General features: G+C 40.9%; 1 protein-coding gene across 1 annotated transcript in view; it reads right to left on the bottom strand.

The window, feature by feature from the left end:
• Positions 1-23,509, bottom strand: part of PKP1 (plakophilin 1) — a 177,492-nt gene extending 153,983 nt beyond the window's left edge. Inside the window, exons 1-2 of the mRNA XM_073666620.1 lie at positions 22,880-23,509; positions 2,805-2,896 (exon numbers count right to left, since the gene is read on the bottom strand). Coding sequence (XP_073522721.1) covers positions 2,805-2,896; positions 22,880-23,087 — 300 coding nt within the window. The 5' untranslated portion in view covers positions 23,088-23,509. The remainder of the gene's footprint in view (positions 1-2,804; positions 2,897-22,879) is intronic.
• Between the last annotated feature and the right edge of the window lie 213 nt (positions 23,510-23,722).

Genomic DNA, 23,722 nt, shown 5'->3' with positions numbered 1-23,722 from the left:
AATAAGGTAGAGGCAATATAGGGTTGGCCACAAATGCTCACTAAAAAGTAAGTAAGAACTTTCTTGGGCAGCTCCTTTGTTTGACTTTACTAAAGACAAGAAATCAGTAGTGGTTCAATGTTCCCCTGCGGCAGAGAAAGCTTTTAAAGAAATGAAAATGTGATTTGTGTAGACAGCCAGCGTTGGTAGTACTACATTTTTCTAAAGAATTTGTGGTACAAACAGGAGCATCAGAGGTGGGTCTAGGGATCTGTTGTCTCAGGAAAGTAATGGAAGTGAGCAGTTAGGTATCTAAGCAGAAATCTTAACTCATATAAAAATATGACAATATTGTAGAAAGAATGTCTAGCAATAAATTGGGCACTGGAGTCACTAAGGTACTACCTGTTGGGTAGAAAGTTCAGGTTTGTCTCAGACAATGCTCCTTTGAAGTGGATGAGTCAGAACAAGGGAAAAAATGCTAGGGTAACACAATGGTTCCTGGTCTTACAAGACTTTGATTTTGTAGTAAAACATGATGCATTGTCAAGCGTCCCCTGTTTGGTGACTGAAGGTTCCAAGCCCCACAGCTTTAAGCAAAAGAGGGGGATATGAAAACAATCAGGAGGTAAAATGGTGGATGAACAGGAATTTGTCACTGAGGCTTCTTGCCTGGAAATGTAATGACCAGTGATGATATGTCACTGAGTAAATTATTTAACGGAAGTTTAGGTCCAGGTTTTTGGAGTGACTGAAGAATCAGGTTGAGTAAGTCACTCCAATACTCTCTTCAATATTTTTCCCTCTTGAACAGTAGTTTCAGGTGGGACGAAGCATGATTGAAAGCAAGCTACCATAGAGCAGCATGCTCTATGTCTGTTGGTCTGAGTGGAAGTTTAGCTTGGGAGCAAAACGTTGGCAGATAAAAGGATCTGGGAATGTTTAGCTTGCAAAAAAGAAGGCTAAAAGGAGACTTAATAGCGGTCTACAAATATCTGAAGGGATGTCACAGTGTAGAGGTATAATCCTTATTAAGCAATGGAATGAAACTGAAAGGGAGAAGATACAGATTAGATATTAAAAAAAATATTTTTGACAGGGTGATCAATGAGTGGAACAGGTGGCCACGAGAGGTGGTGAGTTCTCCTTCAATGGATGTCTTCAAACAGAGGCTGGACAGACATCTGTCTGAGATGGTTTAGTGAAATTACATCTTGTCACACAAACAAATATTGTAAACCCTTATACAGCTCCATTGATGGAAAAGTGTGAAACTTATGGCTGTCAGAATAAGGTGACGACACAAAAACAAATGACTTTTGTTTAATAATCGTGCTTACACACAGAGGAAAATGAACACCTTATTTGTGTAGCACTTAAAAAGATTGTCCGGTACTTTTTCATGTTGTGACGCAGGCGATGTGCATCACAACACGATGTATGCCGTTATTGCATGACACCAGCAATTTCAGAGGCCTTGTCATGCCAGAAGTCCCGGTTAGTAATGAAAAGGCCAAAGAGGAAACTTAAAAAACAAAAAACACAGGGATACATTTTACTGTTTGAATACTTGTTTTAATAGTCCAATTTAGCAACCGTACTCCACACCCCACTGCTTCATGTTGCTGCATGTTCTTTTCTGGTAATGAATCTATGTGCACATTACAATTTTAGGGTTACAGGGTATTTTTTTGGTCAAGGGGGGAATACTTTAAGCCAAAATGAAGCAAAAAAAATATAAATAAAATCCAAAAAAGATAAGGATTTTGCAACTTCTTTAGTAGCAGAATTTAGCAACTGTAGATGCCACAAAAATACCTTTCTGGGCGTGTACCTACCTACCAACGTACCATTCGTTATTAGGGATTTTTGCTGGGGAGATAATAGTGTTTTGTGTTTTAAATGTTATGATATTAAAACATTATAAACTTCTTACATTTTCCATAGCTGTGTTAACCTGCTAGGCACTTGCTGATTGTGGGCCTTTAGGATAGCAATTTTTTCTTTTCAGTGTCACATTGCAGGAGCCATAGCATTTTTATTAGATGTAGCCATATGAGGGCATATTTGTTTCAGGATGTTGTATTTGTCAGTGGCAGGATTTTGGAGTATATATAACTTACCTAACTTTTATTAATTCTTTATATGGAACAACAATCAAAGAGGTATGTCCACTACTTTTTCATAGATGCCTTATCTTTAGGATAGGGCATTAATGTCTGCTCAGTCGGGGTCCAACACCCGGCACCCCCGCCGATCAGCTGTCACCGATGTCAGCAGCGGATGTTTCCAAATGTCTTGGGCTAACTCAATTGCAACTTGTTAAGTCGCATCACTTTGTATAGATGTACTCTAGAGCCTCCCTATAGTGATTTTATGATATTTTGGAGCAAATTTTGGTGCCATGTTGCGAAAGGTGCGACTTTTGTTCCACAGGTTGGAAAACAGGTGAAAGACAAAAAAAAAAAGATTATGTTTGATACTGCACAAAATTCATGAATCGCATGCGCTATTTTGAAGTTTTTGGTGCAAAAACGGTAACGAATACAAAAAGCTAAAAAGAAAAGTGACATAAAATAAATGAAAATGATGAATCTGGCCATTTGTCTCTTAGAATGGCATGCAATTTTAGCTTGGCTAACTCTCTTGTTTAATTTTTAATGGTAGCTCCAAAAAATCTGGAAAAGGAATACAAAAAGTTGTACAGTATGTACCTAAAATGGTGCCAACACAACATGATCAAAAAAAAAATTATGCAGGAAAACACCTATAACATTCTATCAATAACCTATTTTAATCAGCTTATAACTTTCACGCAAACTTACCGGATAACCCCATGTGTATTTTGCATAATTATTGCCTGCACTGTTGCGATTGATGTTGTGAGAATCTTCCAGGGTCTCGTACATTGAGCCAGCTATTAAGACAGAAAACAAACAATTTAAACATAATTTAGTGTTAATGCGAAATCAAAAACGGTGACTGTCCACATCTGCTTTGTGGTTTTCCTTTTATACACTCCTCAACATTGAAATTGCAATACTAAGAAGGAAAAGTTGTGGAAATATGGAAATCACAGAATTTATAGACTTATTAATGAAATAATGGAAACAAAATTTTCAAAACATCTAATTTTTTTCTCAGTATGAGTGCCAGACGCAGATATCCATTCACTTGCATGCCTTCGCAAGCTATAAATTAGGTTATTATTGTTTTTTTTTGAGGAATATTCTGCCATGCTGAATGCACTTGTTTTGCCTTAATTTTGTCAGAGTTTGACTTTTTTGCCTTGCATAATTTCCCTATGCATTACAAAGGTTAACGTTTGGCAAGAAAGTCCACAGAAATAATTGACATGCTGCAGATTTTAAAGAACAGCACCTTTAGAACAGTGCTACCCAAACAAATGAACTCTATTGAATATGATTCGAGCTTCTTCTGCTGGTATCTGTCTACTAAGAGGATCTCCTGGCAAACCTGGTCAGCGAGAATCTAGTTATTTAGTTATCTCATTTGACCCCCATCAACACCAAGAGCCATCAGTAGACTGGGAACTTTAACAGGGATTGGGAGATTTAAGTGATGCTGTGATCACACTGTGCAGACTGCACAGCCGACATCAGGATCTCTGGATGAAGCAGCACCATTGACCACCATTCACAGTTATTAGGGCCAACAGTTATTTCTCTCATCTCAGGGACACAGAGGATCGCTTTACAACTTCTCTCCACACTATTTCTGAGTGATGTACAGCTTGCAGTTCTTATCTTTACTGAGGCTTAAGGTCCATTCCCAAAGCATGATTATCATGGAGAAGCCTTCCTAGTAGGGGCATAATGATCGCTGTCACAGAGGGTGCGACTGCTACTAAGCCCGTGGATGAAGGGGGCACGCTGATTCATATTTCACCGGATGTGCGTCATCGGATGCACATTCATTTGAAATATATTGTGGCGCAAAGAGTCGCCAGCTCCCTGCACCACAATGGCTGTACACGCTCATATCAGCGTGCTCTTCATGGGCGGCATATGGCATCACTAATATGTTCTGTCCTTCCCCTCTGCACATTTTACAGAGGAGGAAGAGCACACTGTGAGTTGTGGGAGTAAGGACAGGTAAGAATAATACATTTATTTTTTTTTAATTTGTTGAAAAAGAGTGGCAGGATGGGAGACATTATTACAGGATCGGTGGCAGTACAAGGAATATTATTAAGTAAAGGGGCCAGGATAGGTGACTTTATTAAAGAAAGAGTTCAGGATTGGGTGCCTAATTAAATAAAGGGGCCACAATGGGGGACATTATTACAGGATAGGGGACATTATTACAGGGTACATGCTAGGATGAAGGACATTATTTCATGATGGGGCCAGGATGGGAGACATTATTACAGGATGAGTGACATAATTACTGTATGGGAACCAGAATGAGGAACATACGTTATTAGTTTATGCAGCAAGTGGGAGATATAATTCTTGTAGGAGACCAACTGGGGGACATTATTATTGTAAGGGGCCAATTATGGGCCAATGTAATGTATGGAGACCAGAGTGGGGTACACTATTACTCCACAATAGGGGACATTAATAATTTTCCGCAGTGTGGCCATACATTATCTATTATTAATTTATGAAGCCACAATATGGGATAATCGAACTGTATTGAGGCATAAAAGGTGGACTATTACTGTATGAGGGCAGAAATGGTGTAAGTTACTACTGTATTGTTGCCACTGGGGAAGGGGCATTACTGTTTTATTTGAGCACAAAGACAGACATTACTATAGTATGGGAGCATAAAGGGGAATTTTATTATTGCATGTGGATTATATATCCATTATTATATGGGATCCACAGAGGAGGACAGTTCTACGGTATGGGGTCATAAAAGGAGATATCATTATTATAAGATTTTATTTTTTCCCCAATACTGTTAAGGTGGGATGAACAAAAGGGAGGTTCTGTTACTGTGTAAGGTACCAGGGTGAAATTTTCTTCTTCCTCTGGCGCAGTGTAAAAGTGGGTGAAACAGTGAGGAGTGTGACGTAGAATTGATCAATCATAGATGCATGTGTATTACTTTCTGCAGAGACGAGTCCTAGCTGGAAGAAGTCATAGCGGTCTGCGCCAGATGAAGAAAAAGCAAAAAAGAATGTGTTCAATTAGAGGCATTACCAGTAAGTCCCTAGATTTACCATATATAGATTACATGATCTAGAGAGCTCCTGTGTATGATATCACCGATGGTAGTATTAGTGTTAGTACTGTGTTTTTTGTTAATGATCAGTATTGTGCTATTATTCAGTTACTATGTGGGGGTAATATGTGGTCTGGTCATGGTGTAGCGGTATTCATACCTTGTATATGATATTATTGGTTTATTGGTCTTGATATTGCAGAATTTTTTTCAGTAACAGGATGGTGATTATACTCAGACACTATGTGGTGATTATATATGGCCTTTGAATGATGGTATTTATTCCCTTTTTGTGGTTTATTATTGGTACATCAGTTTTGGCATAGAGGACTATTATAGTAACAATATGATGATATTTGGTAGCTGTATGCCAACTTTTTTATAGGGGTGAAGAGGAGCAAACAAATCTGTCTTTACAGAATCTAAAACACTACAGGGACCTGTACATCTAGCTAACACAGCATGCTGTTGGGGGCCCAGGTCCAAATTTTGAACCTGGGCCCATTGGGCTCTAGTTACACCACTGGTTACTTGGATAATCATGCAGTCTAAATAGGCTGCCGATCATCCGTTACATAAACTGCTTTGGGTGAAATGATGTTTATAGTTTGCAAAAGATCATCATTATGAATAGTTTATCATCCTGTGTAAACAGGACCTGCTCTGCCAAGAACAACTGCAGTCTATGCACACTGGAAAATCTATTACAGATCGTTCAGTCAGCATCTGAACCATGATCCACATGTGCAAACAGGCTATTAACGATCGCCAATTGACAAACAATTAACTTAGTCCAAAGGAGGGGACTGCAAAGTGGCAACTGATTGGCCTCAGGTATCGAGTGACGTAAGAATGTCACACGCGTTTCGGGAGAGCCAGTGCCAACACCGCTGGAACAGCACTGGTGTAACAGGCCAAATTAACTCCTGTTCATATTAAACCCAGGTATAGTTTGGCCCAGGCCAGAGTCTACCCTGGGGGATAAACTGCCCTAAGCCAAACTATACCCGGGGGTGTAAAATAGCCGAGGCCAAACTATACCCCTCTATTTTATGAGCCCTTGTAAATTAGATAGATTTTAGATGCCATTTTTTAATAACTTAAAACTGACTTACACATAGTGGGAAGGTATTTGTGTTGTTAATCACATGATGAAGATTGATCTTACAATAGAATGTGACTGGTAACAGATAACAGTCATTACATCTGATATAACACTGTTGTCCATTAAGGTAAGTGTTTTGAGTTAATGTGTATACACTACTGAGAAGTGTGCTAGTCATCTTTTATCTTTGTGGAAGTCTAATATCTGAGATGTGTGATGTTTGTTGTAATGACTTAGATTTTAGAGTTCCACAAAGATAAAAGATGACTTGCCCACTTCTCAGTAGTGTTTACACATTAAAATAAAAGCATGTATCTAAAACCTTAGAATGCAATTGGAACTTAATCTTATCACTTCACTGGTTTTCTAACCCTGTCTCTGATTGGTTGAAAAGTGTGCAGATCTCTTTCTATCATACTCAGACACACAACTGCTTTTAATGTGAGAAGTGTGGTAGGATTCTTTACCTCATTATATCTTTGTGGAAGTCTAATATTTTTACTGATTGAAATTTTTTTTGCTTCAAGGAATAAAAGTCTATGTGTCTATAACTTTAAGATTTAAGTCAGTTATCTTCTCTCATTACTTGAATGTTGAAAAAATAAGTAATTCTTGTGCATATCACTCAACGCCGCTGATATAAAAGGGAGTATTATCTGTCATGAGGGGTTATGAAATGGCCTAAGCCAATTTATAGGCCGGAGTATAATTTTGCCTAGGCCATAATACACCTAAGGTATAATGAAGTCTAGGCCGCTTTAACCCCGGTCTGGACTCGGGGTATACTTTGGCCGGTCACACTGGCACTGGTGGTAAGTAAAGGTGTTATTATTTTACTTGAGGAAAACATAGTGATTGAGAAGTTTTCTGAGTAGTAGACACCCCCTTTGATCAGGGACACTGATTCTATCTAATATGGGTAATATTGATCTGTCTCCGATCAAAAATAGACATGTTTCTGGGACATGTGATCAGCCCCATAGATTATAATGGGAATATGTTCTATATGTGAAAATCAAAGATAGAATACGTAAGTGACTCACGGATGTCTACATGAGGCCTTACAGGTCTTATCTTTAATGAGTGTGCAGGGATTGGATGCAATGAGTGCTTCTGAGTTTTGTCTCTGTAATCAAAGGCTTGCGCAGGAGGCGTGGGGGAGGGCTGTCAGGTCCCAGAATGAAGCTCAGGTAAGGAAGACTGCCCGGAGCTCTGTATGTGACAACTGACATAGGAGGAAGGGGGAGAGTATGGGACTCACTGCGCGAGACAGAAACTGATGAAACAGAGTATAAGGCTATGTGTTTACAATCAGTATTTGCTTGCAGAAATTTCTGCAGCGTTTTATGCAAGGTTCTGCACCTCTTGGCAAATCTGCAGCATTTTTTATGCGTTTTTGCCTGCGGATTTGCCATGCGTTTTTTTCCAATGCATTACATAGGGAGAACACAGGCAAAAACGCACAAAGAATGGACATGCTGCTTATTTAAACGCACATGAAATCCTGTCAGGAAAAAATCCCGATCATGTGAACAGATCTTGTAAATTCTCATAGAAAATGCTGGGATAAGGTTTGCAATGCGTTTTTGGGGCCAATCCCGCTTGGATTTACTGCACAAAAAGCGTACCGTGTCGTGTGCACATACCCTCAGGGGTAGAGGGACCATGCTGTTAAAAGGAGGTATAATTATGCGCAGTGGAACAGGAGGAATGAAAGAGTGACCCAGGAGGAAGAGTACGGAGCTTACTGCACACAGGACAGAAACTGATAAAACATATTACAAGCGGTGGACACACTATGCTGGGAGAAGGATGTAAAATCAGAGTCCTAAGGCTTATAACTAGAGTTGGGCAGATCGATTTGTGGGACTCTGGTCCTTTGACCAAGTTAGTAGTCTCTGGCTGCTGAATGGGAGGCTTGTGAATCTCTTACCTTCTGGGATCCCTCCTGGGACTTTTGATTAGTTGGGCAGCAGTGATGACATTGAGCCATCCCGGCTAATGAAAAGACGTGCCGGAGATCCACCCAGCTCTACTCCCTTATCCCTAGCATTGTATTTCTTGTATTAATATCTGTATTTTTTCTTATGTGTGCTCTCATGTTTCATGCTTAGCATGTTATTCCTGCACTGTTAGGCAGCTTTAGGATTGTTACTGCTGGTCTCCTTTGCAGGTATCCCTATTACAAGTTTTACTGTGTCTCTATTTACCAGTATTTCCACATATTGTTGGGGTATTGCCTTACAAGAAATAGGATAGTCTGTTGGGACACTGACTATTCATTATCCCATGCATTCATATCTGTTTTAAACTTAAATGGATATTTGTCTTGTTTGGTCTGTATAACTGCACTGCTTAGGTGGTTCTGTGTATTACAATATCTTGTCAGTCCTTGACTGACAAGAGCTTATCAGGCCGCAGCTCAGACCCGGATGTCTAGAAGTTACAGGATGAGCTTGGCTGTGAATATCAGTCAGGGTCCTGCAGCTAACTGTGCCGTGCGATCAGCATGACGTACATATCTTTTATGGATCATGTGCTCATAACGAATATAACCGTCAAATAGCTCTAAGGTATGAAAGAGCAAACCATGCTTGTTTACATTGAATAATGACATCTCGCAAAACGGCCATCTCTCTGTGATTTTTTTTTGCAAAAACATGGTTGGCAAAAAAAATGGACATGGATATGTGAACGGTTGCATAGATTATAATAGATAGGTGTTCTACCCATGAAATTTAAAGATAGAACACAGAACACATACATAAAAAAAACAAATGTCTGAATCAGCCCTAAGATATACTTTTTATAAAAAGAGTGTTCTTAAATTGCTTTAAATTGTTAGCATGAACATAAACAAGTTTGCTTTTGATCTGCTTTTTCTATCTGCTGTCATTCTGATGCAATGAGAGCTTTTATCTTTAATAGTGTACAGCCTGCTTCCATGGAGCCAGACTTATGGGCCTGGCCCAGTGTGCAGTAGTTACAGTCCAAGAGAGGAGTTAACGCTTAACATACTAGCCACCTCTCTCCAGCCCATTGATTTCTATACAGCAATTAGTTGCTCTCCTTTCTCTCATCTTCTGAAGAGATACAGTTATAAAATCACCAGCCAGCAGCTTTCACTGCAGGTCTCCTAATCACAGCGTTTTGCTCTCCCTTACCTGACCTGTGTGTTTGATCAAATTCCCTGTTATCTCTATGCGTAAATATAGAGAGAACAATGGAGAATTAGAACAAACCACTGATAGCTGAATGTGTTATAGCAGAACTTGTGTAGAGCTTTACAGTTCTACTAATATTAGAATATTACTATTCACCAAGGCAATGCTGTTCGAATGTGTGCATATTTGCAACAGAGTTAAATGTATACAGCAATGTACTAAGTGTGTATTTGTAATAGAGCTGTGTACACACAACATTGCTTTGAGAGTGTGTAGATGTATTCAGCTAATCTGTGTGTGTGTATATTTGCAGCAAAACTGTGTGTATGAAGGAGTGCTATGTGTATATCTCCTGTCTGTGCTGCAGAGCTCCATACATGTCCTCCTACCGTGTGTACAGAAGTGTTTTGTGCACATGTGACTTGCAAAGTTGTTTGTGTACCTAATTTGGTTGCTACAGAGCTGTGCGTCTATATTGCACATACTGTTTTGAGCAGAAACAATAACTATGGTATACAGTGTCTGAACAGTTTTATATTACAATTATGGTGCTGATTAAGAATATGACTTCAGTTTTTCCAGATTGGCTCTAGTTTCTGAGATATTTAACCCCTTTCTGACATAGGCCGTACTAATACGTATCTGTGCTCTGGGCCTTTTGGGCCAGATACGTATTAGAACGCACTGGCGATTTCACCCGCACAGAGGCTGTGAGGGCGCGATTGCTGCCGGGTGTCAGCTATGACAAGCTAAGTGCTAGGAACAGTCCCTCACCGCTCCCAGCACATTAACCCTCGAAATGCTGAGATGGAAGTCGATCCCAGCATTCTGGGAGCAAGAGGAGGTAAGCGCCGTTACTTCTTACTTGCTCACCAGCGTCCTGCGCTGTCTGTGCGGAGTCCCGGTAGCTGGCATGGTGACCCGATGTGGTCATGACGACATCCGGATCACCAAACACCAGAAAGTTACTTTGATCATGTGCAGTGAGCGTTCAAAGTAACTTCTGCATGCAGGCTGAGAGCCTGTATAGCATAGAGATGCTGCTGCTGCATCTCTATGCTATACAGGCAATCAGACTGCAAAAAGTGAAAGTCCCATAGTGGGACAAAGTGTAAAAGTTAATAATGTGTCAGAAAGTGAAAAAAAATTGTAAAAATATTTAAAACAAAATGAAAAAAATATTCCAAAAAAAATAAAAATATACTGTACCCATAAATAAATATTATGAAAAAAACAAAAAAAATAAAAGTACACATATTTGGTATCACCGCGTCCGTAACGACCTGACCTATAAGCCTGTCCCACTAGTTGACCCCTTTAGTGAACACAGTGAAAAAAAAAGAAGCAAAAAACGATGCTTTATCATCATACTGCCAAACAAAAAATGGAGTAAAACGTGATCAAAAAGACAAATGTAAATTTAAATGGTACCGCTAAAAATGTCATCTTCTCCCACAAAAAACAAGCCGCCATACAGCTCCATCAGCCGAAATATAAAAAAGTTATAGCTCTCAGAATAAAACGCTACAAAAAAATATTTTTTCAATAAAATAGTTTTTATTGTCTAACAGTGCTAAAACATAAAAAAAGATATAAATGTGGTACCGCTGTAAAAGTACTGATCCGAAGAATAAGGCTACCTCATCAATTTTACTCCATGCGGAACGGCATAAAGAAAAAAAACAAAAAACAATTTCTGAATTGTTGGTTTTTGTTTATTCTGCATCCCAAAAATTAGAATAGAAAGCGATCAAAAAATGTGATGTGCCCGAAAATGATGCCAATAAAAATGTCAACTCATCCCGCAAAAAAAACAAGCCGTTACATGACTCTGTCGGCCGAAATATGGAAAAATTATAGCTCTCAAAATATGGCGATGCAAAAACTAGTCTTCGCAAAAAAAGCGTCTTTTAGTGTGTGACAGCTGTCAATCATAAAAGCCAGGTATGAATCTAGCATCGCTGTAATCGCAACGACCCGAAGAATAAAGTCGTCTAATCACTTATACCGTATGAGGAACGGCTTAAAAAATAAACTCTAGGGTTAGGGTTGGGTTAGGGTTCTGCTAGGGTTAGGGTTGTGCTAGGCTTAGGGTTGTGCTAGGCTTAGGGTTGTGTTAGGATTAGGGTTGTGTTGGGGTTGGGATTTTTTCAAAAGTAAAGAAAACGATAAATGATGACAATATGGTGACTAGTGTTGAGCGCAAGTGCTCGCTACTTGAGTGTGCATCGGGTGTTCGGGTATGCACCGAGTATCACGGGTGCTCAAGTGACATGCTCGAGTCTCCACCCCATATGCTTTGCGGCCAAAAAAAACTTGCAGAGATTTTTTGCCATGCACGAGCGATCCCCGCATGTTTTTTTTGGGTGTCTAACAACCGTGAAACCGTGCGGGGCGGGGACTTGAGCATGTCACTCGAGCACCCGCGATACTCGGTGCATACCCGAATACCCGATGCAAACTATCATGCAATATGGTGACCTAATGTTATCAAATTTTGCGTCGTACCTCTGGGTTCAAAATTTTCACTATACCGCTTGATAAAATCCTTGAGGGGTGTAGTTTCCAAAATGGGGTTTACAGTATTTAGGCACATCAGTGGCTCTCCAAATGCAACATGGCGTCTGCTCTCGATTCCAGCCAATTTTGCGTTCAAAAAGTCACACAGTGCTCCTTCCCTTCTGAACTCTGCCGTGCACCCAAACAGTGTATTTTCCCCACATATGGGATATCAGCGTACTCAAGAGAAATTGCACAACAGTTTTTGGGGTTCATTTTCTCCTCTTACCCTTGTGAAAATTAAAAAATTGGGGCTAAAAGATCATTTTTGTGGAAAAAGTTTGATTTTTTTATTTTTACGGCTCAATGTTATAAACTTCTGTGAATCACCTGAAGGTTTAAGGTGCTCACCACACATCTAGATATGTTCCCTGAGGGGTCTAGTTTTCAAAATGGTGTCACTTGTGGGGGGTTTCCACTGTTTAGGCACATCAGGGGCTCCCTAAACACAACATGGCATCCGCTAATTATTCAAGCAAATTTTACGTTCAAAAAGTCAAATGGCGCTCCTTCCCTTTTGAACCCTGCCGTGCGCCCAAAAAGTGGTTTTCCCCCACATATGGGGTATCGGCTTACTCAGGAGAAATTGCACAACAAATTTCATGGCGAAATTTCTCCTGTTACCCTTATCAAAATGCAAAATTGGAGGCTCAAAAACATTTTTGTAGGAAAAATGCGAACATTTCATTTTTACAGCTCAATGTTATACACTTCTGTGAAGCACCTGGGGGTTCAAGGTGCTCACCACACACCTAGAAATGTTTCCTGAGGGGTCTAGTTTCCAGAATGGTGTCACTTGTGGGGGGTTTCCGCTGTTTAGGCACATCAGGGGCTCCCCAAACGCAACATGGCGTCCGCTAATTATTCAAGCAAATTTTACATTCAAAACGTCAAATGGTATTCCATCCCTTCTGAACCCTGCCGTGTGCCCAAACAGTGGTTTTCCCCCACATATGGGGTATCGGCGTGCTCGTAAGGAATTGCACAACAAATTTTGGTGTCCGTTTTTTCCTGTTACCATTGTAAAAATAAAAAAAAATTGGGTCTAAAGTAACATTTTTTTTTAAAAAAAAGTTAAATGCTCATTTTTTTCTTCCACATTCCAAAAATTCTGGTGAAGCACCTGAAGAGTTAATAAACTTCTTGAATGTGGTTTGGAGCACCTTGAGGGGTGCAGTTTTTAGAATGGTGTCACTTTTGCGTATTTTCTGTCATAAAGGCCCCTAAAAGTCACTTCAAATGTGATGTGGTCCCTAAAAAATGGTTTTGTAAATTTTGTTGGAAAAATGAGAATTCTCTGGTCAACTTTTAACTCTTATAACTTCCTAACAAAAACGAATTTTGGTTCCAAAATTGTGCTGAAGTAAAGTAGACATGTGGGCAATGTTATTTATAAACTATTTTGTGTGACATATGGCTCTGATTTTAGGGCATGAAAATGCAAAGTCTGAAAATTGTGAAATTTTCACCAAACTTCCAATTTTTTCACAAATAAACGCAAGTCATATTGAAGAAATTTTACCACTATCGTGAAGTACAATATGTCACTTTAAAAAGTAATCTCAGAATCAGTTGGATCCGTTGAGGCGTTCCAGAGTTACTACCTTATAAAGTGACAGTGGTCAAAATTGTAAAAATTGGCCTGGTCATTAACGTGCAAACCACTCTCGGGAGTAAAGGGGTTAATAACTAAAGGGAACCTGTCAGGTCCCCCGTGCCCTCCAATCCATCAGCATTCAGGCATTTGTGATTAAACTCCCTGCCTAAACAGCCCTGCATAACTTACAGTTGAAACCAGAAGTTTACATACACTATATAAAAAGACACATATGCATGTTTTTCTCAATATCTGACATGAAATCAGAATAAACCTTTCCCGCTTTAGATCAATTAGGATTACCATGATTTTTAAGATTTCCCAAATGACAGAATAATGAGAGAGAGAATGTTTTAAGGCATTTTTATTACTTACTGCAAAGTCAAAAGCTTACATACATTTCATTAGTATTTGGTACCATTGCCCTTAAACTGACTGATTTGGGTCAAACGTTTGGGATATCCTTCCACAAGATTCTTACAATAGTTGGTCAGAATTTGGGCCCATTCCTCCTGACAAAACTGGTGTAACTGATCCAGGTTTGTAGGTCGCCTTGCTCGCACCTGCCTTTTCAGCTTTGCCGATAAATTTTCAATAGGACTGAGATCAGGGCTTTGTGATGGCCACTCCAAAACATTGACTTTGTTATCCTTAAGCCACTCTGTTAGCATTTTGGCAGTATGCTTCGGGTCATTGTCCATTTGGAAGACTCATTTCTGCCCAAGCTTTAACTTCCTGGCTGATGTCTTGAGATGTTGCTTCAGTATTGCCACATAATCTTTTTTCATGATGCCATCTATTTTGTGAAGTGCACCAGTCCCTCCTGCAGCCAAACAACCCCACAATATGATACTGCCACCCCCGTGTCTCATAGATGTTGTGGTGTTCTTAGGCTTCCAAGCTTCTCCCTTTTTCCTCCATACATAACGATGGTCATTATGCCCAAAAACTTAAATTTTAGTTTCATCAGACCACAGGACATGTCTATAAAAATGAAAGTCTCTGTTCCTGTGTGCATTTGCATACCTTAATCTGGCTTTTTTATGTTTCTTTTGGAATAATGGCTTCTTCCTGGCAGAGTGGCCTTTCAGCCCATGTTGATACAGTACTCTTTTCACTGTGGATATTGACACAATCTTACCAGCTTCTGCCATCATCTTCACAAGGTCTTTTGCTTTTGTCCTTGGGTTGATATGCACATGTCGGACCAAAGCACGTTCATCTCTGGGACACAGAACCCGTCTTTTTCCTGAGCGTTATGATGGCTGGACATTCCCATCTTGTTTGTACTTGCGTATAATTGTTTGTACAGGTGAACGAGGCACCTTCAGGTATCTTGAAATTGTACCCAAGGATGAGCCAGACTTGTGCAAGTCCACAATTCTCTTCCTGATATCTTGGCTGATATTTTTAGACTTTCCCATGATGCTACACAAAGAAGCAGTGTGTTTCAGGTGTGCATTAAAATACATCCACAGGTGTGTCTCTAATTAACTCAGATGTTGCCAAAAAACTATCAGAAGCTTCCAAACACATGACATCATCATATGGGCAGTCCAGAATTGTTTAAAGGCATAGTAATCTTAGTTTATGTAAATTTTTTACTTTGTAGTAAGTAATAAAATGCCTTAAAACATTCTCTCTCGCTCATTGTTCTGGCATTTGGCAAATATTAAAAATTATGGTAATACTAATTGACCTACAATGGGAAAGGTTTATTCTGATTTCATGTCAGATACTGAGAAAAATATGCATATGTGTCTTTTTATATAGTGTATGTAACTTCTGGTTTCAATGGTAATTTAGTTAAATAAATGCTTTAAAAAAGTATTTTCAACCTCAGCTCTCCCTATTCTATTGAGGGCTTTGACTAGTTGATGGGACGTTAGTTTCACAGACTAGTTAGCCCTCTCTCCATGTTATCATGCCTCTATGGGCATGGATAACATAATTTACACAAGCGGCGTCATCGCCAGCTCATGCAAATCTGCACAGGCGCGCCACTCATTCCGGAAGCGTCATTGCGTTTCTGAGGCAAGGTGTACGCTGCCCCACTTCAGAGGAGCGCACTGCGCATGACTGGAAGTTCAGAAGTTGGCTTCCGGTCATGTGCAGTGCGCATCTGAAGCTGGGAAATGTACACCTGGCTTCAGTGATGCTGCCAAAATGAGTGGTGCGCATGGGCAGATTTGCATGAGCGGCAATGACGCCGCTCGTGCAAATTATGTTATCACGTCCACAGGGGTGTGATAACATGGAAAGGAGGCTTACTAGTCTCGGGAACTAACGCCCCACTGACTAGTCAAAGCCCTAATTAGCATAGGGAAAGTGGAGGTTAAAAATGCTTTATTTAAAGCAACTGAATTCTGTTATATGGGGCTGGTTAGGGAGGGGGTTTAATTACCAATAGCTGAATGCTGATGGATTGGAGGGCATGGGGAACCTGACAGGTTCCCTTTAATTACAGTAGAATTCTGGCTTCAAAAAGTCACTTTTATAGCATTGTAAGCCTACAAATTGAAATAATTATATGGGATATTTCATTACGTAAGACACTGTTAAAGGGAGCCTGTCATGTCCTAGCTACTATGTAAACTGCCCCCATACCATTGTTAGCGATGCAATGTGCATCACTAACAGGCTTCTTTCATTAAAATTGGTGCAAATATAGTATATAACATTTTATATACAGTACTTATAATCATACCTGCTCGTTCAGTCATAGGGATGTGATCCTCACATTCAGTCATGGGTGGCGCCATATCAGTCAGGGCTGGCGTCGCCCATGTATTTGAATTTTTCTCCCGGAGAGAGCAGGACTTATGGACGCTTGCGCAGTATGATACGGTCGGCAGTAAAGCTTTGCAGTGCTGCGAGGCTGTGTATTTACCAGCTTCACTGCGCATGCGCTGTGACGAGCGGCTCTCACCGCACACAGTGAAGCTGGGAACTTCACTGCGCAATCGCGGAGAGCTGCTCGTGGGGTCAGAGGGCCCGCCAATGACAGCCCCCTTTCCAGTTGAATGTCTGTCGTCGGAAGCACATTGAGCTGGAATGCATTCCTGCACAGAGATCCACCAGCTCTCTGCACCTCATTAGCGATGGTGGCCATTGGCCTATCAATTGCTGTCAGCTGAGTTTGGTGTGTCTGTCACAGGCTGTGCATGAAGTCACTGCCATGCACTACTCTTCCCCCCTGCGCCAGCTATGGAGGAGGAAGATGACATTGCTCACCATGAGAGTGAGGAAAAATAAGAAGAATCCTTTATTTTTTTGTGGTTAAATGTATTTGAGGAGAGCACCAGGAGTGGGAACATGATTACAGGAAGGGACAAGGATGGGGGACATTATTACAGGATGGGGGCCAGAATGGGGGACATTATTACAGGATGGAGGCCAGAATGGGGGACACACATGGTTCAAACATGCCTCAACCACACCCATCCTCAAAAAGCCCCCCCTTGACCCATCCTCTCTGACTAGCTATCGCCCCATATCACTTCTCCCCTATGCCTGAAAACTACTGGAACAACACATCCATTTTGAACTGTCCTCCCACCTCTCCTCCTGCTCCCTGTGACAATTTACAATCTGGCTTCCGACTGCATCATTCCATTGAAACTGCCCTGACTAAAGTCACCAACTACCTACTAACTGCCAAATCCAAGCGACACTACTCTGTCCTTATCCTCCTGGATCTGTCATCTGCCTTCAACACAGTGGACCATTCCCTCTTACTACAGACTCTCTCATCTCTTGGCATTACAGACTTGGCTCTATCTTGGATCTCCTCTTATCTAAGAGAAAGGACTTTCAGCGTCTTCCACTCACACACCACCTCCTCATCTCGACCCCTGTCGGTGTCCCCCAAGGTTCAGTCCTAGGGCCCCTGCTCTTCTCCTTCTGGGACAGCTCATAGAGTCTCACAGCTTTCAGTATCACCTCTATGCTGATGGCACACAGATCTACCTCCCTGGACCTGATATCACTTCCTTACTAACCAGAATCCCCCAATGTGTGTCCGCTATTTCATCCTTCTTCTCCGCTAGATTTCTAAATCTTAACATGGATAAAACTGAATTCATCATCTTTCCCCCATCTCACTCAACCCCCCCATCTTGACCTATCCATCAAAGCTATTCCCCAGCCTCTCCTCTCTGTCAATCCCTTCACTGGCTCCCCACTGCCCAGAGACTCCAGTTCAAAATCCTAACCTAACCAGTTCAAAACCCTAACAAAGCCATCCACAACCTGTCACCTCCATACATCTGTGACCTAGTCTCCCAGTACTTTCGCATTCAATCGCATACAAGATTTCACCCGTGCATCCCCCCTACTCTGGAACTCTCTACCCTAACACATCAGACTCTCACCTACCATGGAAACCAGCAAAAGGAACCTGAAGACCCACCTATTCTGACAAGCCTAGAGCCTGCAGTAACCCTCGCTTCACCATACCGCTGCACGACCAGCTCTACCCTCACCTACTGTATTCTCACCCATCCCTTGTAGACTGTGAGCCCTCGCGGGCAGGGTCCTCTCTCCTCCTGTACTAGTCGCTGACTTGTTTTTGTTCAAGATTATTGTAATTGTTTTTGCTGTGTATACCCCCTTTCATACATGTAAAGCGCCATAGAATAAATGGTGCTATAATAATAATAAATAATAATAATAAAATAATAATTATTAGTAGGAAAGATGTTTCCCCCCATTTTCTGAAAGCTATACCTATGAAGAGTCTGATAGTAAGAAGAAGCAAAAGAGAAAGTGGTTGCATGTGAATGAACTGTGAAATATGTAGAATGGAATCCTAACAGGGTGCTTTTACACTTAAAGGGGTATTCCCTTCTCCAAGATCCTGTCCCAATATGTAGTAGGTGTAATAATAATAATATTAGCAAATACCTCCAATTAGAAATGTAGTATAGTTTTTCTGACTCGTATTGTCTCTTTCCTCATGTGCAGGGCATTGCAGGACCTTAGGTAGCCATGGTTACGACCACTAGCAACTAGATAACTGTCACTATATCAGTGGTCGTAACCATGGATACCTAAGATCCTGCAATGCCTGCACATGAGGAAAGATTCATAGCGAATCAGTAAAACTATACTACATTTCTAATTGAAGGTATTTGCTAATATTATTATTGTTACATATTGGGATAAGATCTTGGAAATGGGAATACCCCTTTAATGTCATGATTTTGGCATGTGGTGTGCAACCTTTTTCCTTATGTCAGAAGAATACATCCAGATGCCAAGCAAAAAAGTGCATAGTACTTTTCTATATTCATATTGCTGTATGGGTTATACATACAGTATGTTAAAAATATAGCATAAACTTGAGAGAAAACTGCTAATCATACTATTAAATGTCAAGCTGTCATTCATGTGAACTTTTTCAACAATAAAAATCAATGTAGACAAACAGAACCGTAATGCAGTACAGATTTTTCAATACATTTTTCCAGGTACAAAAGGTATGCTTAAAGGGAACCTGCTGGCTTGAGACTACTGTGCAATTTATGGGAATTATGTTATAGAACAAGAGGAGCTGAGCAGATTGGGATATATATGTTTGTCTTAGTATAGTCAATATAACTTTTATATAATTCATTTACATAATTGCTCGTTCTGGGCACAACATGTCCAAGCTGACAGGTTCCCTTTAAGTCTGGGGATACAAGGTTCCTTTGGCCATGCCAAAGATTTCACGGATGTTACACTGCAGTATAACGATCTTCATAGTACCACAACAAGAAAGTTGCAAACAGTTTGAATTAGCTGGATACTTTGCAAGCTGCTTGTCATTGTCACAAAGCGTGAGCTGTGTCACAGGCAATGTCGCTGAGCAGCCCTTTTCCACATTTAAAGGGAATTTATCACCAGGTTTTTACAACCCTATCTGAGAGCACCATCATGTAGAGGCAGGGACCCTGATTATCTGAATGCTGAGCTCTGTATGACCCCGCCTACACCACTGATTGGCAGCTTTCTGTGTACACTGTGCATAGGCAGAAAGCTGCCAATCCATGATGAGGGCATGGTTTGAGGACCTGGCAGTAGGCCAAGTAGTCCTCTAGTTATAATCGTCTGCTAATTAAACATAGATTTTATAAAAAATTACAGCAAGCAGCCCAGTAAGTGACACATTGCTGGAATCAGGGTATTTCTTAGTGCAGTCTTGATCTGTCTGACAATAATGAATTCAGCCCTACGTACCACTTAATGCTCTGTGTACACAACAGACTTCACACAGACAGCACACTGACTAATACTAGTGAGCCTGAGCCTTTCTGCTGCGTGTGGATCCATCATGTACTATACTAGTTCATTTAGCTGATAAGAGTGGTAGTCTCAACAGCTTACAGCTATGCATACATTCACAATGCACATAAACACACACAGAGCTGTAGAGGGATACAAACCTAAACCCTAAACAATCCTCAGCCTTTCTTCACACAGCACTTTTTTTACAGATTTTTTTTCTGGCTTGTATAGACAAGAACTGCTGTTTTTTCGCAGACATTTTTAAATGCATTGGGGAAGATTTAATAAACTAAGTGCACCAGGATTCTGCCATATTTATGTGTTTTGGACACTTTCTGCCTCCTGTTAAAAAAGGGGCAGGTTTTGATGAAAAGGAGCATGGTTTAGGGGAAAGAGGGAATGGTCTGACATGCAACATCATGCACCAAAACTTTGGAGCACATTTCTGGAACAAAGTAAGCCAATTAATAGGCACTCTAAAAATATGCCAGATTAGCATTAGTCACTTTGACAAATCTAGCACACTTTAAGATTGTCTAGTCTAAAGGTTCATTTACATTATACGTGTCAAACTCTGGCCCGTGGGCCAAATCTGGCCCGCAAGGTGATTATATTTGGCCCTCGACACCAAAACCACCACCCCTATGTGGGGCCGTGATTCTGTATGGATGACTATGTGGGACCCATTATTCTGTATGGAGGACTATGTGGGACCCATTATTCTGTATGGAGGACTATGTGGGACCCATTATTCTGTATGGATGACTATGTGGGACCCATTATTCTGTATGGATGACTATGTGGGACCCATTATTCTGTATGGAGGACTATGTAGGACCCGTTATTCTGTATGAAGGACTATGTGGGACCCATTATTCTGTATGGAGGACTATGTGGGACCCATTATTCTGTATGGAGGACTATGTGCGGCTATTATTCTGTATGGAGGACTATGTGGGGCCATTATACAGTATGGAGCACTATGTGGGGCCCATAATACCATATGGAGGACAATGTGAAGCCATTATTCTGTATGGATGACTATGTGGGACCCATTATTCTGTATGGAGGACTATGTGGTGCCCATAGTACTGTATGGAGGACTATGTAGGACCCGTTATTCTGTATGGAGGACTATGTGGGACCCATTATTCTGTATGGAGGACTATGTGGGACCCACTATTCTGTATGGAGGACTATGTGGTGCCTATAGTACTGTATGGAGGACTATGTAGGACCCGTTATTCTGTATGGAGGACTATGTGGGACCCATTATTCTGTATGGAGGACTATGTGGGACCCACTATTCTGTATGGAGGACTATGTGGTGCCCATAGTACTGTATGGAGGACTATGTGGTGCCCATAATACTGTATGGTGGAGGTCTATGTGGTGCCCATAATACTGTATGGAGGACTATGTGGTGCCCATAATACTGTATGGAGGAGGTCTATGTGGTGCCCATAATACTGTATGGAGGACTATGTGGTGCCCATAATACTGTATGGAGGACTATGTGGTGCCCATAATACTATATGGAGCGCTATGTGGTGCCCATAATACTGTATTAAGGACTATGTGGGGCGCATTATTCTGTATGGATGACTATGTGGGGCTATTATTCTGTATGGAGCATTATGTTGGGCTCATTATTCTGTATGGAGGACTATGTGGGGCCCATTATTCTGTATGGAGGATTATGTGGGGCCCACTATTCTGTATGGAGGACTATGGGGGGGGGCATTATTCTGTATGGAGCACTATGTTGGGCTCATTATTCTGTATGGAGGACTATGTGGGGCCCATTATTCTGTATGGAGGACTATGTGGGGCACATTATTCTGTATGGAGCACTATGTTGGGCTCATTATTCTGTATGGAGGACTATGTGGGGCTATTATTCTGTATGGAGGATTATGTGGGGCCCATTATTCTGTATGGAGGATTATGTGGGGCCCATTATTATGTATGGAGGACTATGTGGTGCCCATAGTACTGCATGGCGGACTATGTGGTTCCCATAATAGTTTATGGAGGACTCAGTGAAGCCCATTACACTGTATGGAGGACTATGTGGTTCCCAGAATACTGTATGGAGGACTATGTGGAGCCCATTATTCTGTATGTAGGACTATGTATGGCCTATTATTCTGTTTGGATGACTTTGTGGGGCCCATTATACTGTATACTGGTTGGCCTGTGACTTTGTCCAAGTTTTTCATTTTGTCCCTCTGTGTATTTGAGCTTTACATCTCTGATTTACATGATCTGACCCACAGCCACAGTGCTCACGGTAATTTTTTTTCCGATTGGCAGTCGTTTACTAGTCTGCTTAGATAGGCAGACCACGCTTAACAATGCACACAGATTGATCTGTAACAGATTGTTCAGTGCATCTAGGCTGCCAATGTTCTCAGCAGCATACGTCCTGTTTACACATTATGATGCGCTGCCGAAAGAGATGATCTTTTGTGCAGAACAAAAGATCATTTCACCAGACAAATGAGCTTGTTTTTCGGGTGATCGGCAAGCTGTTTATACTACATGATTATCGGGAAACGAACATTTCTGGGAATGCTCGTCCATATTATCTTGCAATCTCAATGGATCTTAATTTTGCACTAACAATTAGACAATACTAATAAATCTTCCTTAATGCTTTTTCTTTGTAGAGAAGTCTATGAAAAAAATAAACATGAAATAATGCCACACCTAGAGCATGTTGCCTTTGACAAAAAAATTACCAGAGAACCATAAAATGTATAAATTCCCCTTGCACATGTGGTCATTTTTTTGGCAAACTATGAAAGAAACCATCACAGCACCATGTAATAGCCAAGATATGGCTATGGCAATTCTGCAGGAAAAAACACCATAATAACACTATGTGTGGAGTCATGAAGCCTCACGAAATAAAAAATCTATAATGACAATATACTATTACCATAAATTAGAACAAATACAGATTAATCGTCAGACAATGGTACATGACATAGAAAGCACACTTACCTCTAGTGCTGTAATTCACGGCAGAAGACTGTGAATTCCTTGGCTTCTGCCGCCTTACTGTCATCATTACTTGCTCTTGAACACGCTGGTCCCTGCTAGTCCCACTTCTCAGATGATTATCTGAAGGGACAGCTAAGGAAGATTCGTTTTGCCACAGAAAGACCTCTGATGCCAGGGCAGTTTTCAGTGGGGAGGGTGAAGACAGCATGGTGAGCGCAGTGCGTATGCACAGAGTTTAGAAATGAAGGTCTATGCCACGGATAACAAATTCCTGGGTAAAGGACGAATGCAAAAGCCTCACACAGCTGAATAGATGTATCTCTCTGGTGTCTTACTTGACAGTGAAGTCTGTACAAGTCTAATTCTTTAAGGGCGTGTCGGCGTTTGTATGACACACCTTGATATTTTGAACCACTCCTTAGTTGTGTCTTAAAATCTGTTTATGACCAGTTTAGTCACATAGATTCGGGCAGGGCTCTGCAAGGCATCCTTCACACATACGTAAGAAATACATAAAGATGTATTTTTGTGCATTTCAGCCTATGCATATTAGTAGAGCTGTAATGACAAGAGAATACTACTGCTACTGTCTAAATAGACGAGCTCCAGAGATGTGCATCGTCTCAGTATAAGGCAGGTTATGATGCAACCTGTGGGTGTAAGCGACTATTACTCAGAGTAAGGCATAGTCACATACTGTGTCACATAGCTTGTTATGCCTGTCGTGTTATACACACCCATATATAATACAAGCACTACCACTCTGACATACACACCAACTTTATAGACTAAGAACCACACCTTTAGCATCACACCTTCAGACCTGTTCCTCAACGTTTTGGC

This window comes from Phyllobates terribilis, unplaced genomic scaffold (assembly GCF_046119375.1).
Source record: "Phyllobates terribilis strain yellow unplaced genomic scaffold, ASM4611937v1 Scaffold_2__4_contigs__length_985480577, whole genome shotgun sequence".
Lineage (NCBI taxonomy): Eukaryota > Metazoa > Chordata > Amphibia > Anura > Dendrobatidae > Phyllobates > Phyllobates terribilis.
The sequence above is the reverse complement of the archived record's forward strand: the minus strand, read 5'-3'. Positions and strand labels throughout refer to the sequence as shown.